This window comes from Poecile atricapillus, chromosome 3, assembly GCF_030490865.1.
Source record: "Poecile atricapillus isolate bPoeAtr1 chromosome 3, bPoeAtr1.hap1, whole genome shotgun sequence".
Lineage (NCBI taxonomy): Eukaryota > Metazoa > Chordata > Aves > Passeriformes > Paridae > Poecile > Poecile atricapillus.
The window spans coordinates 96,031,806-96,048,497 of record NC_081251.1 but is presented as its reverse complement, the minus strand read 5'-3'; the positions used below and the strand labels follow the sequence as shown (position 1 = coordinate 96,048,497).

The 16,692-nt window shown below is 35.2% G+C and overlaps 1 protein-coding gene across 1 annotated transcript in view; it reads left to right on the top strand.

The window, feature by feature from the left end:
- USH2A (usherin) overlaps positions 1-16,692 on the top strand; it is a 369,679-nt gene that overhangs the window by 184,835 nt on the left and 168,152 nt on the right. Inside the window, exons 32-36 of the mRNA XM_058835000.1 lie at positions 538-697; positions 1,184-1,355; positions 5,439-5,586; positions 12,428-12,579; positions 16,281-16,443. Coding sequence (XP_058690983.1) covers positions 538-697; positions 1,184-1,355; positions 5,439-5,586; positions 12,428-12,579; positions 16,281-16,443 — 795 coding nt within the window. The remainder of the gene's footprint in view (positions 1-537; positions 698-1,183; positions 1,356-5,438; positions 5,587-12,427; positions 12,580-16,280; positions 16,444-16,692) is intronic.

Genomic DNA, 16,692 nt, shown 5'->3' with positions numbered 1-16,692 from the left:
AGTGGTGGCAACAATGAGCTTCCTTTGTGTTCATGCTTGTAGTGAATTCTGCATGGAGTGAATCATATGTATCAGTGCTTGACATTCATGTTTCATACAGCACATTTAAAAAAATATATATAATCCAGCGGTGTTAATGAACCTGTACTTGTTTTTCCATTAATTTAATTTGATTTGATTTAGTCATCTCAAAAAAAGAAGTGTTCCTTTGCCACTGTAGCAAATTGATGTAGTATGTAGTGCCTAAATTTTTTTTTTTTTTTTTTTGACTGGTTGTTGTACATTCTGGTGTAAATTAAGTACAGTGGGGTTATCTCAGCCAAAGCACAACCCACAAATCTATGAGTAGTAAAAATTTGCAGTTATCTACTACTGAAGAACTAGTACCTATTCATTCATCTGGGGCAAACCTGAAACATTTAAGAGATACAGGTCCCCCTTCCTCTTGGTTTTCTAATCTCACTAGTGTCTGAAAGCTACAGAAAAACAAGTTAAAAAGAATACACCACATGGATTCCTTTTCTTTTTTTGCCCTAGATTTGGCGGTTTTCACACCACACCAGTTCGTGCTCACTGCATGCACGCTTGCTGGCTGTACGAACAGTTCCCAGGTCACCTTGTTTACAGCACAGCTGCCACCATCTCACGTAGATGCCCCGGTCCTGACGGTTTTGGATTCTAGAACAATATATGTACAGTAAGTAAGGATTTCTTCTTTTCTGACAACACAATAGTGCCTCAGTTTATTCAAGAATTCCAGTGAGTTCAATCAGGGGAAGGGTTTGTGACATAAAATTAAATTTATTATGATTAAATGCATAGAAGTGATTAGTTTAGTGGTTCTGTGAACCTTCTGATTATCACTTGCCAACTTAATTTCCATTTTGTCTTTACGCAATCAGTATAACCTACATATGGGCATAGCCTCTGCAAACTTCAGTGCAGGAAGTGTTCTGGTGATATGCCCCTTTTGTAGCCCCTGCTTTGTGTGTAATCATTTATCTACTGAGTACAAATACCGCATTAGAGGTATAGCTTAGATTTATTTTTATGATTGCACAACTGCGTTTTCAAATTCTCAAAATAAACCCCATGAAGTCCCCTAAACCAAGCCTTACATTTTTCAGCATGGTTTGAATGTTTATTTGGTCTGGTCTTAATCATATTTTGCTTTTTTTTGCAGATGGAAAGAACCAGCAGAAATAAATGGAATCCTAGATCGCTATATAGTTTATATGGCCACCAATGAGCAGAATTTTACAAAGTGGAATGTAATCTGTAACAGTACAGAACTTTTTCTGGATTTTACTATTCCACAGCTTTTCCCGGGTACTGAATACCTCATAAAAATAGCTGTAAGTTTTAAAGATGTGTAGTAGAGGTGTAAAATGGTGAAAATGATTCTGACTTTGTTAGCATCTTAATATTTAATGGTTCTTGTGTCCACTTTGTTTAACCTTTTCTTTTTGTAGCTAAGGTGGATGAGCCATCCTGAACAAAAGTAGGTTTTTTGTTTCGAAACAGACTCACAAAAATGTGTATGTAGTATGAATACAGGTTTTCTTCAAGGATAAGTTGGATAACTAATAAAGAATTGAGCAGAAATATATGAAATGATTTTAAAATGTTTCCTTGGACCTAGCTTACAAGAAAATATTGAAAGTATTTAGAAGTGTCAACTTTTCATATTTTATACCATGGCAATTTGTTCTTTCATCTTAAAATCTGTATGTAGAAGAAAATAGAAGAGTTCAGTGTAAAGTAGCAATCTGTGTATTCAAAACATTTTAAAAGACATTAGTGTTTTCATTGCATTTCTTTATCGTTGGTTTTATTTTGTGATGAGATAGAACAGCTTCAGCTCACTAACAAACCTGAAAATATGTGAATAAAAGGAGAGGATTGTCCCTTGTTTTAAGCACACTGTTCATTTTATAACAATACCTATATAAGGATATTTGCTTTGATAAATGCCATAGAAAAATATTCTGCTCTTGATTATGAATAAATTTACATTTATGTAGACTGGGTATGCATTCATTTTTCTTAACATGCTCTTGAATGTTCTAAATATTATACCACAAAAAATAAACTACCTTCAGGTAATAAGGATCTGACTTGAACCTGAAAAAAACAAGGATATTCAGTCTAATTAAAGCTTAGATTCATGTTGGAATTAATTCATTTGTGCCTGGATATTTCAGCATAGTAAATTGCTTAGCATATATAATAGCGCCATGTCCAAAACTAAGATGCTACTTCAACAAGCATTTTATGCCTTGATTTTTTATTCATTCATTACAAAAGAATTTGTGCTGTCCTTCACTGTGCCACAGTTCTTCTCTGCTCCTGCCCAGCTGCTGTGCATTGGGGCACAAGGAGAGAGCATCAGGGAAGAATTAACACCTACACTCTGGAGAGCAACTGTGCCTGCTTCTTTTGGTGGCTCTGCCTTGGGATGCAGGAGAAGGTGTTGGTTTTGCTTCATCAGCGTACGCAGATTTCCTAGAAGTTACTGAATTATATTTTATTTTTCATTTCTTTGTAATTTTTTATTCCCCCCCCCCCCTTAATATTTGCTGTTAATCAGAAATTAGGAAAATATAATTTCTTCTAGTGACAATGATAACCAGATTTACCTGGATAAAATGAAGTGGTCTGTGATAGCTGAGTTAGAAAATCCAAGTGTCCTTTCAGCTTTGAAAATGATGAGTCTGAAAGTGTGTGAAAAACTCAATATCTTTGAGATGTGATAGCTTTCTTAAAACATTTGGATCCATCATACACAGAATTAGTTAGACTGGCTTGAGAAGAATGTATTATTAAGTTTACAAATTATGAAGATTAAATATGGCCAAATCTTACTTTATGAAAGGAAAAAACCCAAACGTAAAAAAAACTGACGAAAAACTAAATCCACAAAGAAAAAAAAAAATCAAACATACACACCTGGAAAAAAAAATGAAATATTTAGTGTTTCATATATAATTTAACTGAATTTCAACAAAACTTTTAGAATAAAAATACCCCCAACAACTGTCAACAGTGGAAAATTTAACTAAATTATTATTCTTTTTGGGTTTGTTTCTTTTTTATTGTGTAGAAGTAAATATATTTATCAGCTAGAACCTTTTTATTTTTCACAGTTACTATTAATTTTGGTTTATATCCACTCAAAAATTTGTTTTGGTTTCTGTGTTATCAAAAATTGCAGCTTGAACACAGGAACCAGGAGCCTCACGAGCAGAACTTTCAACACCTCACAGGCTGTTTGCATTAACTTTTGTATGAAAAGTTAATGCAACTACATTGAGGAGAGTTAAGAAAATGTTTAGCTTTGCATGCTGCTACCAATTTTCAGAAATGATTACTGCCATTTAATATGCAGCAGTTTTAATCATAAATGAATACAACAGGTTTTGTAAGCAAATCTAATGGTTCTTTCCAAAAGTCAGCCAAGAAGATGTGAGGTCATATCTCCATGGACTAGTGCAGAGGAACTTGTTTTTGTTCTGTTCATGCTCTAAGCTGGGTGAGTGTGAGTCAGGCCAGTCTAAAAGCAAATGGAAAGCTGAAAATCTGCGTTTAGTAGCCAGGGCATCACTCATATTTGTATTCCTGATGTGCTTTTGTGATTGAACAGTTAAGCCAGTGTCTCCTCAGGATGCTGCAGTGTGGGTAAACTGGCTCAGGTCCTGGGTGGAGTGTTCCTACATGGTGTCATCTGATGTGGTTTGCAGCTGTGCCTTGGCTGTCCAGTTCCTTTGGTATTTTTTTAAATTGTACCTGAAATCTGTTTCTCAGAGTGACAAAATGGGAACTCAGTCTGGTTGGAGGTGTTCATGGCTTTTGAGCATCACTGGATGTGATTTCCAGATGTCCGCTCCATTTTGATACACTGATATAAAATCCCACTACCTAAAATGAAGATGAGCTTTCTTATGCTGATTTTCATTAGAAGAACCAGAAACTTCATGTCCCAGCAAATTTCAGAGATACAAAAATTGAGCTACATGAAATTCAATAAATTAATGAATGGAAAGGCTGCTGTTACCAAGCCCTTAAATTAAACACTCTCCACTGCTGAAGTAAGCCTGGTGGAAATTAATTAGCAAGTCAATAAGGAATAAATAAGAGGCCTTCCAGAACTGCTCTTTTTGGCTTCTTCATGAAGCCAGTGGCAGTGGAATCATTCAAAGACTACTCTGCTTCTCCAGAAGGATAATTTTCTTAAATATTTTACTTACCAAAGTCCTAATTGTTACCTGAGCATCTGTCTAAATTGACACTATTTTGAGGGTTTTTTATAAGCATTATCATGTTTAGACTAAATCCAATTTTTGGATGTTCCCAAAACTGAGGTTGCATTCTTTCATTTTTACTTGGTAGTTCAGACTGAACATGGAGACATTCTTTAGTTGTATTGGGAATGCAATTTCCAGTGATATCAAAACAATTTTTATGTATAAGAGAGCCTCTTATTTACAAACAATACTTATTTTTACCCTTGGGGTCAGTATACAGTTTTGGAGGGCATAGGGAATATGTTTGACTGCTCTCTGATTTGAAAAACAATGGGAAACGGGAAACTGAAGTTAATCCTTTAAAATAAAATGTAATAGGTTGAGAGAAATATTCTCTTCCTGGAGATACGGAGAGGAAGGTTCCTTATGTGCTGATGATCCACTTGTGCACTTTAGTAAATGGACAACTTAGAAAAACACAGATAATTCCATAAGTTTTATGTATGTCCAAATGCGAATATTTGTTGCATTCAGGTTTTGATTAATTTCATTATTAAACAAAACCCTGAAAATAAACAATAACCTAACACAAAAATCTTTAAATCAGTACCAATATATATATATATTTGTATGTTTTTTAACATGTGTAGTCTTGTTACCAATGTAAGGGCAAATAATTGGCAAAACATCACATGGACCATAGCTGTGTGCATGTAAAACTTTAAAAGAGTGTTCTATGGAGTGATATGCACCTTTGCCTGCACTTTTTATTATTTCACATCCCAAGCAAAATATAAAAATTGTGTGGTCAACATTTTGTTCTTTCGCAACTGAAATACAAATTATTTTACTTTTTTTTCCATAAACATGTAATAAGAACAACGAATACATACTGGTTTATAATAGGGTGGTTTTTCACTATTATAATTGCACATGCTCTGGGTGCTGTTGTGAAATAAGGAAGAATGTTTCAGCTATAATACGTCTAAAAACTAAGTATCATGTATTATTATACATTCTCTTACTTAAAAAAAGAGATAAACAAATCTATGCTAAGAGAAGTGTCTTACCTGAAAATCACAGGCTTACTAAGTTTAGATGTGGAAGAATAATGAAACCTAGGCAAAAAAATAATTGTTAAAATTATTGGTGCTACATTGAAAGGTGTTTATTTGTTCCGATTAATATTTTAAGGCTTGCACTGGAGGTGGGTGTTCAATAAGCGAAGCCAGCGCGGCTGTAACAGATGAGAGTACACCAGAAGGGGTTCCTGCTCCAAAAGCCCAGTCATATGCATCTGACTCCTTTAACATCTCATGGACTAAGCCTGAGTATCCGAATGGTAAGTGAACTCTTTTAGCCTCAAGTTAAAAAGATGATTAGTAAAGGTAAATTAATATTCTAAATGGCAGCTTATATGTGGTGCTTAATTTTTAATGATCATTTTAGCACATAAAATACCTGAGATAGTATCATTGTCTGCAGCTGGGAGATTGTGGTTTTCAGCCCATCGTGCGGTTTTAGTGGCTCAAAAGTGCTCCCTTTTGATAATTCTTGTGTACTGCATCTCATTGTTCAATGTTTTCCAGGACAACTGAGCTGAGGAATAGGCATTCTTGGAGAATATCAGTCTAGGTTATTAGTTTCACCCTCCAATAAAAGAAGAATTTCTTTCACATTAATTGATATGTAATAGTAATTAGATTTGTGTTCTGCGTACTTATAATATAATTGTACATTTCTATGGCTGTGCAAGTTAAACAGTATACTTTCTTTTGTTTAGAAATGTTTTGCATTATGAAACATCTGTGCGTAAAACTTTTAGACAAATTTTACTTTTCTAGTGGGGTTGCACAGTATCATTTACCTTGGAATTCACTATGATTTTATTATTATGCATGTAGCAGTTTAAATCACTGCTACATGCAAGCTAATAAAATCAGAGTGATGCTATGTAGGAATCACTAAATTTGAGGTATCAGAAGTGTTTTTCTTCATTGGCTCGTGATATTATTTCAATAAATATCGTTATTTCTCCCAGTGGTTTCACATTAATTTCATTTTGTCCTGCAAGTTTTTTTTTCCATTTTCAGTTGTGGTAAAGTACATCCTACTCATTCAGCTTCACTAAAGACATTTTAAATGATTCCCCCAAAAGTGATGATTGTATTCTGTAAGGTCTTACATTAAATTTAGAAAGAAATAAGAATATGTCACCTGTTAAATAATGTATTTGGTAATTTATGGTTCTTTGCATGGAAGTCATTGTGGAAAATTTTGCTTCATAGCCCCTTAGAAACTTTCTAACCCTTTTCTAATGTCTCATCAGCCAGTGTGGCAAAGGCAAGGAGGCAGGAGAAAGGGGAAGGGTAAGGGATGGGAGGGGAGGAAATGGGGAGGAAGGTCATGTATATGGCTTAGTCTAAAGTCTGAATAATTTTCACTGAAATAGGCATTTTTTTATATTTAGTCTCAGGACCTGATATTGTTATCCTTGCATTGTGTAAAAAAATCCAGTTTAGGGAGCAGTTTAACTAATCAAGTAAATATAAATATATGTCTCCATATATATATATAATTTTTTTACATGCGTATCAACAGCATAAAGTCCTAGAATTTAAGAAATAATTCCACAAGCTTCCTTTAAAACAATTAAAAGCTATGGTGCATGACTAAATTTGGGTGTTATATCTTTTTAATATAGCATTTGCTATATACAGCTTGGCTCTCCTTTTAAATACAGTAAACAGTTTGCTAGGAAACCACTAAGGGTATTGGTGCACCCTCAGCAGGTGTGCAGATGTTACCAAACTGGGTGGGAGTGCTGATCTGCTGGTGGGCAAGGCAGACTCTGCAGAGGGTCCTGGACAGGCTGGAGCAGTTGGCCAAGGCCAGTGGTGTGAGGGTCAACAAGGCCCAGAACTGGGTCCTGCCCTCGGGTCACAACAACCCCAGGCAGCTCCACAGCCTTGGGGACAGAGTGACTGGGAAGTGGGCCAGTGGAAAAGGAGCTGGGCAACAGTGGCTGAGCTGAATGAGCCAGGGAGTGCCCAGGTGGCCAAGAAGGCCAGTGACATCCTGGCCTGTACCAACAATAGTGTGACCAGCAGGACCAGGGGAGGGATTGTCACCCTGTACTGGGCACTGGTGAGGCCACACCTCAAATCCTGTGTTTAGTTCTGGTCCTCTCACTAAAAAAGAAGAAACTGAGGTGCTAGACTGAGTCCAGAGAAGGGCAGTAGTGTTGGAAAAGAGGAGCACAGATCCTGTGAGAAGCAGCTGATGGAGCTGGGGTTGTTTAGCCTGGAGAAAAGGAGGCTCAGGGGAGAGCTTATCCCTCTCTACAACTGCCTGAAAGGAGTGTGTAGCCAGGTGAGATCAATCTCTTCTCCCAAGTAACAAGCAATAGAATGAAAGGAAATGGCCTCAGGTTGTGCCAGGGAGGTTTAGGTTGTGTATAAGGAAAATTTTTCCATGGAAAGGGTTGCCAAGCATTGGAACAGGATGCCCATGGAAGCAGTTGTATCACCATCCCTGAAGGTATTTAGAAGATGCAAAGATGTGGCACTTTGGGACATGGGTTAGTGGTGGATTTAGCAGTGCTGCATTAACAGTTGGACTCAATGATCTTCAAGGTCCTTTCCAACCTAAATGATTCTATGGTTTATCTAATAACATGTTTTTTCATTCATAATTTTCCATTTTCATCCTTTTCCCCTTTTCTTAAAAAGAATTTAGACAACCCCCAACAGCAAACAAACACTAAAACTTTTGACTGAGCAAGTGCTTAATCAGGAAAGTTTGCATTTTTCAGTGACTTTGTTTTGCTCATTCTCAACACATCTTTTGGGCTGCCTTGTGGCTGTGTCATTTATAATTGCTGACTGTGTCAGTGTTTTAAAACTGTGTAAGAGGCTGAAAAATATAATTGTTGAGAAGACTAAAATTTGAGAAAGATCAGCAGAAGGTACTTAGGTGCTTTCCCTAAAATATTCTTACTTCAGCAGTCTATTGGTGTATTCTTGGTTTTTCTGTTTGTTTTTTGTTTTTTAAAGCGTAGACACTGTTTTCTGCTTTGAACTGAATTGCTTCCAACTTGGTGTGGTTCAGTCTGCTAGGCATGAAGTGGTGCTAGTCAAAAATATTAAACTTGGCCTTGTTTCAGGTGGAAACCCCAGAATTGCAAAGATTGGCATATCATAGATTGTCATCTCCTTATTAGATCTCTGGAGCCATTCCTTTCCCTCCTGCCTCCTTTCATTTGCTACTGCCTGACAGATACAACTGCTTATTTCCATGGGCTGAGGAGGCTTATCAGCTTCTAATGGGTTGTGTGGGCTGCCTGAGGTTTGGACAGCACAGACTTTGCTATGCTCTCATCATATATATGTGGTCCAGTTGCTTGCCATGAATTAGAAAAAAGTTAAGGAGAATTAAAGTGCTGACCTGGAGGCCAAAGGTGGCAAATGGGATTAAAGCCTACAGGGCTTCTTCATAAAGATGGCACAGTGAGGGGGAACAAGCTTTGAGGTACAAGAACATCTAGGCTTGTGTTATCCAGATGTGGATATCAAACTTCAGGGTTACAGTTTTTTGTTGAATTTAAGGCCTATTTAAATTATTTTGAGAAAAAAAAAATCATAGAAAAATAGGAAATTATTAATTTAATTTTTTGTTGAAAGTTGCTTCAGAAATATCATTTATGTACCAAGTAGAAAAAATACTTTGGAAGACGGCGTGTTGAATATATTTGAAATATTTTATTTTGTCTTATTTCCAATCCAACAATAAAATGGTTGAGGGGACATGGCCCAGATTCTCCCACTCTACAAACACCTGTCACATATGTAGGTAGATAGTATAGACAATATTGAACATTTAGACATTTAGATTGGGAAATGTGTGGAAAGGCTTGTGAAATCATGTTCTGTTTTGACTTTTCATTATTCTAGTAGCTGTGATAGACAATGATCTCTTCTTCAGAGTACATCCATTATAATCTTGCCTTATAGTTTGAGATCTGCTCTTTTAAAATCCTTGAAAATTTTCCTTAGCTGGTCAATTCTCAATAACTTCACCTTTTGTTCACATCATAGATAAAAACAAGTCTAAATCAAGACTGTATCTTCCAAGGACATGTGAAATTTTTATGGAAAATATTAGGTATAGTAAAAACTGATTTATAAAATTATTCAGTGAACTAAGCCAGTACTTGTTCTTGCAAATCCTTGTGCTTATGAGAGATGACTGGTGTTTGTAGTCAGTGAAATTGATATAGGTAGAAGTATGTTTGCTTAAGATTTGACCTCTAGATTGCACCTTAAGAGTAAAATGTAGTACTTTGGATTCAAGACCTCTTCAGGGTCTTGAATAGCATTGGCACATTATATGGCCTCACCCAGGGAGGGGAAAGGAGGAAGAAGACGATGACTGTATAGCTTTCTTCAGTTTAAGTTTAATTTACATTTTTGGATTTCTTTTCAAAAGTGAAACATAATCGTACTATGGACAATAGAGATTTTGTCTTCAGTGAAATGAAAATTTGACCTAGACTGCATAATTATGAAGGAACTGCATCTTTTCATGGTGGCCACATGTTGCTCAGGAAGCCTTGTAAATCACAAAAATGTCCTGTAGTCTTAAATATTTTGTGCATGGTAAGCTTCAGTAATATCTAGCAAATCTCAAGAAGTTTGTTAACTTTGGGCCAAGTTTGAACTTTTTCTCTGTATGCTTCGGAAACCTGTCCTGGTGAAATAGGGGAGCAAAGTTATCATCCCTAGTAAAAAGTAATTATTGCCTAATTTAAAAAAAATGGCTCCACATCTCAAAAATGGACTATTAGCACTTTTCTTCTGAAACATACTTTTTTTCCTTTCTTTTAATGCTGCAACTTTCTCCATCAGTTCCTATAAGGCAAAGGCAGAAGTAAAATCAAGAGGACATGGATCAGGTTTTTAGAGACAGTTGTTCTCTGACAGTACCGAGACAAAAACTCACAGTGTTGAGCAAGCTGCTCCTCAAGTGCAGATGCTGTTCAGGGCTGTGGCTTTAGGAACTCTTTAAAACACTAATTCCAAGTTATCTCATTATGATTCATTGTTACCATAAGTATCAAAGGAATTAATAACGATTTGTCAGGCACTGATCTGTGATCTCTGGTGACCAGTGACAGGAGCCAAGGGAATGACATAAAGCTGTCTCAGGGTAGGTTTAGGTTGGATATTAGTAAAAGATTCCTCACCCAGGGGGTGGCTGGGAGTTTCTCGCCCCAGAGAAATGGTCACAGCACCAAGCCCGAGTTCAGGAAGTGTTTGGACAATGCTCTCAGGCACATGGTGTGATTCTTGGAGTTGTCCTATGCAGGGTCAGGGGTTGGGCTTGGGTGATCTTTGTTGGTCCCTTCAGGCACAGGTAATTCTATGATTCTATTCTATGATACTTCAAAAGAGTTAGTGAGTTAGTGCTACAGGTATAGTAGATGCTTAGAGCATCCTAGTGTTTGACATTTTCCCCCTGTAGAATACATCCTTAATGCCAGCATTCATATTTTCCTCTGAGGTAAATAAAATATTTTAAACTGTATACCTGTATATAACACATTTGTTTATTTAATGTAGGAAAAATATCAACCATTCATGTTACTGCTTCACAATCAACTAGACACAGAACCACAAGGGATTTTTGCTTTAGGAAGCCTGTCAAATGTGGTAAGGTTGATAGTGTGAGATTTTCCAGGACCTCCTCCTACACACATCTCTGCTGTCTGAGTTGAGTTTAGCCTCTCACTTTTCTAGAAGAGAAAAATATTAAGGAGCATGTGAGCCATTTTACCGTACTCAGCTCTTCATTGGTTTAGCATATAAATCTTTTGAAGCAGAACTCTTCAAAGTTCAGCTGAAACAGTTGTGTGTACACTTTTATTTACAAAGCAGTTTTCCATTTTGTAGAGGGGAAGATATTTTTTCAATTTCAAACTGAATTTTCCTCAATGTAGTTTCAAAAAAATAAGTTTTAAGGGAAGGAATGGTGAAGTGAGCTATATTTTTACAATAAAAGTTGTTTCCTAGAATGGAAGCATTAGAAGACATTCTCTGCACTAAAATCACTTCAAATGATTCCTATCACTTTGCATTTATTTGCCTTAAAATTTCTCATTGAAATAACTTTTAAAAAGGGGGAATATTCAGAAGTGAGAAAGTGGAATAGCCCTGAGAAAAAGTACTCCTTTATGACCTCAATTTCCAAAGTCTAAACAAATCTGTAAATTTAAGTCTCTAGTTCATTAAATGCAAAACACTGTACAATATTTTTTTATCCTACCATGCACCTTTGGAAGAGCAAAGTTTTTGAATTCCTTATAAATGAAATAAGCAATCACCTGCAATTTTTTAGTTAGTGTTAGCCAGTTATACAAGAAGGACCATTCTTTCCTCCATCTAAAAATGTTGCTAATGTTTTAGTTTCCAAGTATGTTTTTTTTCTGTAAATTGAATAGGCAAGGAGTAGTTTACTTCAGGAATTTTTCTATAGTATATTGAGAAGGAAAAATAATCATTACTATTTAGTGGTTTCATTTAGAAAAGCGGATAAAATTTTCCAACCACCCCACTCCTGCCCCAAATGAATGAAGAATGTAGCTTGTTGGCAAAATGCTGAAAATCTGATGTAGTTATCATAAAGAATGAGCATGAAAAACGTGTTTTGGGAGACAAAACTACTTGTTACTGTTTTATTGTAATTATAGCACTGCCCTAAGTTTTCCTTCCACATTTTAATAACATTGGAAATTTTGTTTCTAAGCCTAAAGCTGTTAAGGTTTGCCATAATTTTTTTGTATTTGACAAGCCATATGCAGAGTAGGCTGTGAACCAGAATTGCCTCAGTTTTCCTCATTCCAAGGTCATATTGGCTGCCACTCAGAAGCAAGTTTGTTAAGGGTTGATTTTTGGAATAGTGTAATTGTTTAAAGAGATGCAGTCCACTTGTAAGGTTTTCAACAGTTAAAGATGGAAGACTATGTTTCTTTTGAGTTTTACATGCTTAGTCATGCTGAACAGTATCTGCTCAATTGTTAACAGTTGGAAATAATACTACTACTACTGCCTTGGTGTCTGGAGCATTAGTTTTCTTCTAAATTCTGTAGCTTTTTGGTTACTGAGTGCTCTCACATTGTTTTATAGGTATTATTACTAGCTATGGATTGTACATGGATGGTGTTCTGCTGCAAAATTCATCACAGCTAAGTTGTTATGCTTATGGGCTTGCTCCTTGGAGTCTTCATTCCTTCAGAGTCCAGGCATGTACTGCAAAAGGTTGTGCTTTAGGTCCACTGGTGAGTACCTTAATTTACATTCTGGGAGTGTAATAAATGTCAGATGACAGTGAATATCAGAGTAAATGGTGATGATTCACTCTGGGCAGTACTAACCCATCTGGCAAAATGTGACATTTAAAAAAAAATCCTGTTTAAGAGCTGCTGAAGATTCAATAGGTCATTGTTAGGCACCATTCCAAAGTAGAACATAGGTACAGTGAAGGAAGACAAAAACGGAGGCTGAAACACACAGTATTGAAACTAAATGGACTTAATATGTTTGAAAGGTGCAGGTATGCTTTAACCAGATTTATAAGGGTGTATATAAAGAAAGAGTTACTGTCCCAGTAATAAGCAAATTTCTAGCTGCTGGACTGAAAGGATTAAAGTTAATATGAGAACTGCAGAATCCAGAAGTGGCAACAGGAGCTAGGAAAATATGGTAATTCATAAATCTTTTGAATGCAAGAATGTGATCAAAATATTATGCTGGACAGATTTTAACAGTCTTGTATAACACCCCATTTTTCCTGGATTTGAGTATACAGGAATATTAAATTTGACAAATTTGTAAAAAACAAACCTTTTGAGGCTTTTTTTATTTTAGTAAAGATTTTTAGACACATAGCTGAACTGGTAAATCTAGTATGATTTCATAGCGCTGTAGCTGATGGATAAATCTAATCATATCTACTGTGCTTTGTTTTGTTTTCAAGCATATAAGAAGCCTATATTTATTCTGGGATTTAACTTTTTGTTTAATTCAGCTTCATTTGTAGGCTTTTAAATTTGGTAGAAAGAAAAGGAAGAAAAGAGAGAAAGATTTGGGAGGTTTTTGTTTTTCTTTCTATTTTTTTCCATCACAATTTATTTTGTACCAGGAAAGAACTTCCAGGTTTTATTCTTATGATATAATCTGTTATTCACATTTTCAATATTATTTCCAAGATTGCTTTCGTTCAAATGCCAGTAACATTGTCTAGCTGCAGAAGACAACTAGACTTTATAACCATTAAACATTTTATAGCTTGCTCTACTATTTACTCTTAAAAGCTTGAATGGCTTTTTGCCAGTTTTTCTTGTACATTTTTTACAACTTCACATATGCCCCAAAAGCAAACCTTGTTTTAAGACACTTGATGTGCAATAACCTAATCCATTTTGTTGGTAGTGATATTTAAGACAAGTCATTACCAAACTTTGCATACAGATGAAATATGTATGTTTTCAGTACTACTGTCCTATCAAATAGGCATCAAAAGGACAGAACAGAACACCAGTAGTTAGGGTTTTAAAAAATACTTTTAGTAGGTTTTTTTCACATCTCCACTGAACTACAGACTTGTAACTTGACTTTTGGAACAATTCAAAGGGGTTGCTGTAGCTGATATTCATCTGCATCCCGTGATCAGAACATAAACTGTTTTCCAAAGCCAGTGATCCATCTCTAATCACAGCAATTGAAGTACATCTTGATTCAGGTTCACCTAAGTGCTGCCAGGAAGTTAAAGCACTGGGATCTTCATCTGATTCTTTAAAAAGAATTTTCATATGAATTATGGAGTAAATCCAACACTTAAAAAAAGGAAAAAAAAAAAGAGAAACCTAATGTTTTATCTCTGCTTTAAATAGAATCGGAAACATCTCCCAGCAGTAAACTGATATGCTTCCAGCTATTTTTGTTGCTGATCTTGTGCTTAATGTGCCCTAATCGATCAAGGAACACCATGTGACATTCCCCTAAAAATGGAATTTATCCACCTTATATTCCTGAAGGTGGCTCTGAAGATCTTAACTAATTATGACAGCATTAGCTGTTACTCTATTTCAAAAACTTATTTTTGTTCAGCTTAGGTAGTTTTTGTTTGACTTTTTTTTTCTGTGACGAGGATTTATTTTCAAGGGAGATGCAAACTGTTAACGTGTAAATTAAGAAAAGCTACATTTTAATCTCTTCCTATTAGACCTAAGGTACTGCTTTTTGTCTGTTCTAATGGTTTGGGTGTTTTGTTCCTAAAGAGGGGGAAAAAAGGACTATTAAGGGCTAGCATAACCTCTAATAGATTCTTTAGAAAAATTCAGGAGAGCTAAAACTATGCTAGTTTTGAAATGTGTTAGCTCTTGTAAATGCATTATAAATAAATGGAAATGTTCAACACAGAATATTTCTCATCTCAACCCATTGCTATTAAATTTAAATTTCAGTTTTAGTAATATATATGCTAGTACTTTTCCCAATATTATTATGCCTTTTCTATGATTTGGTGTCACTTATATGATAAAAGAGTCTTTATTTATTAAGTAATTATTAAATATGTCTGAAAATACCATGGAGTGGTGTATAAAGTAATATCTAGAAAAATAAGTATGAAAATTTTTTTCTGTGCCCTATGTTTATATAGCACATCCTAAAGAAAAAAGTAAAGACATAATACAGCTGTTGCAGCTGTTTAGGACATGATGCAGATTGCTACAAATTTATATTATTGAGAGATTTTTAAAACCTTGTTTGGTAGAAAAACATAATTGTTATTAATTTTTTCACATTTCTGATGTTTCTGATTGGAGTACCTGCATTTAGGAGCACTTTACTGGAAATTATTTTGTTAAGAAAGCGCAGTTTAGTCAAATCCTTACAAAAGGATGCTTTTGACTGAAATACCCAAATAATCAATGTGGCAATGATCCAATAAATCTATGAAGTACTTGTTTATCTTTAAGTATTTACTTTATCCTGTTGACTTTACTGCAACTTACCACTTACTTTAAATATAAGAAAGTGCATAAATAGAGAAGCACATATGGAGGTATTGATGCACATGGCACGTGCAAACAATAAGCTGTCCGATCTTTACATGCTGAAAAGTAAAACATTCATGTTTCAAGGACAGAGAAAATATGTTTGGTTGTTTAGGTGGAAGACCAGGTGTGGCAGATTAAAAATAGCATTTATTAGCACTCCCATGAACCTGCAGCTGAGAGGCATTACAAAGGTGTGAAACCATCTTATACCTTAGAAAACACCAAATAAATAATGTAGGAGAAACAAAACTGTCACCATAAATAACATAATAACAAATTACTTTGTTCCATAGCACTGAATGTTTACAACAAGTTATGAAATTTCAATACTAAATATCTGAAATATTGAATGTATTTATTTACTTATATTACAAACCTTTCATATTCAGTACATTATCCAGCTCCTGTATATTTTATTTGCTCTTAAAGATTTACTTTTTATTGCAATTTAATTTTGTTAGGTGAATGTAGAAGTTAATTTAGGGAGCAGCCAATATTCCACAAAGGAATTTTTTTCTGTCAAATATCTGTAATAATTTACTACAGTGTTTAAATGTGTGTTCCTTGCAGTTGCTTTTTAAAGGCAGAAAGAGAAAGTTACGTGGTCTTTTATTGCTGTTTCCTTTCCTTACACTGAGATTGTACATCCACATGAGGTCCACTGGTGTTTTCAAAAAATAATCTTTTTTTCTTTTCCAGTATTTGTTTACTGTTCCTTACAGTAGTCTTTATTTAAAGTAGGTTAGTAGCTGGACAGCTTCAAACAAATGTAGATGAAAGGACTGCAACATGCTTAAAAATTAGGATGCTGACAGTGTTAGTTACTTTTTCTTAATTAAGAAATACCTTTTCTTAAACTTTGCAACTTTCATTCTGTGGCTATGGCACCAAACTTCCATTTCCTGTTGAATTTACAGGTAGAAGCTCGGACCTTGGAAGCTGCCCCTGAGGGAATGGTTGATGTATTTAGTACTGTTGATGGGTCCAAAGAAGTTAAATTAAAATGGCTTGCCCCAAATAAACCTAATGGAAAACTGACCTACACAGTCCTTGTCACTGGTCTCTTCTATGCTGATCAAGGTATAATTTTTCCTTCATAATAAGTCTAATAATAACACTGATATTCCATTTATGTAAAAAAAAAAAAAAAAAATCTCCTTTAGCACTAAATTTTTCTACTTTTTTGTTTTTGTTCATGCCATTGATTATTTTAGAATTATCAATTTTATTCTTTAAGAAGTGCTGCTTTGATTTATGGTGCTTTACATTTGTACAAACACATAAATTGGCAAATAAAGATAAGCTCTCTGCACTCATTTAGTCTCTAGA